Source organism: Asparagus officinalis, chromosome 6 (assembly GCF_001876935.1).
Source record: "Asparagus officinalis chromosome 6, Aspof.V1, whole genome shotgun sequence".
In the NCBI taxonomy this organism is placed as follows: Eukaryota; Viridiplantae; Streptophyta; class Magnoliopsida; order Asparagales; family Asparagaceae; genus Asparagus; species Asparagus officinalis.
Window position 1 is genome coordinate 6,719,727 of NC_033799.1, and position 949 is coordinate 6,720,675.

General features: G+C 43.4%; 1 protein-coding gene across 1 annotated transcript in view; it reads right to left on the reverse strand.

Annotated features, from left to right (window-relative positions):
- Positions 325–949, reverse strand: part of LOC109845679 (subtilisin-like protease SBT1.8) — a 5,461-nt gene continuing 4,836 nt past the window's right edge. The window contains 1 exon segment of the mRNA XM_020414948.1: positions 325–949. This exon segment is cut by the window's right edge and continues 11 nt beyond it. Coding sequence (XP_020270537.1) covers positions 449–949 — 501 coding nt within the window. The 3' untranslated portion in view covers positions 325–448.

Below are 949 nucleotides of genomic sequence, written 5' to 3' on the forward strand. Positions count from 1 at the left end.
AGCTGCTCATTCCAAACATAAACATGCAGTATTACAAGAAAAAAATAGCTCAAAGATCTTGGATCAGAGGTATGAATAGTAAAAGTATCAAGTACACCAAGCTGCTCATTCCAAACATAAACATGCAGTATTACAAGAAAAAAATAGCTCAAAGATCTTGGATCAGAGGTATGAATAGTAAAAGTATCAAGTACACCAAACTGTTGGCATTAAATGTTCAACAAATTGATGCCTATTCCTTGATTCATTACATTTTAGGATTCGTGTATAGATCCAAGGGTTAACATTATTTGAATGCACATTTAATATCATGGACCGTCTATGCTGGCAAGAATACTTCCTCATATTCCTGCATCCCAACTTAAAACACCAATCTCTTTGCGTTCAAATCTCATACAGATTCAACAAAGAAAACTATATCAATGAAGAAACTAAACTCTAAACAACCTCAAAACGCTCTCCAAGAATATGATATCGGACTCCTAACCCGATATTTATCACTCCTCCATTCAATCCACCCAAAAGCCATATCCGACGACATCCCTCCTCTCTTCGACCAAAAGCTAACTGTATACTTCAGTTTATCGCCCACCCTTTTAAACATAAGCTTCTTCGGTTTCACGCTCATACCAACTCCATCAGGCACAGTGTAATTCACACTATACAACGACCCTGCAACGCCCACGTTCGTCAGCACCCTGCTATACTTCACCCTCCACCTCCGACGGGTGAAAACCACAGAAAACGACGGGTAATTCAAATTCCCAGGGCTGGGGGATCGATGAGGGCAGGTGGCATTAGGGGTTTTGGAGATGCCTTGGACTTGTTCGGAGGTGGCGCCTGTGGAGCAGAGGAAGGAGATGTAGTCCTGGACGGTGGCATCATAGACGAGGCCTGGGGAGAGGGCTTTCTCAGGGTCGACGTGGCCAGAGCCGTAGGCGAGAGGGGT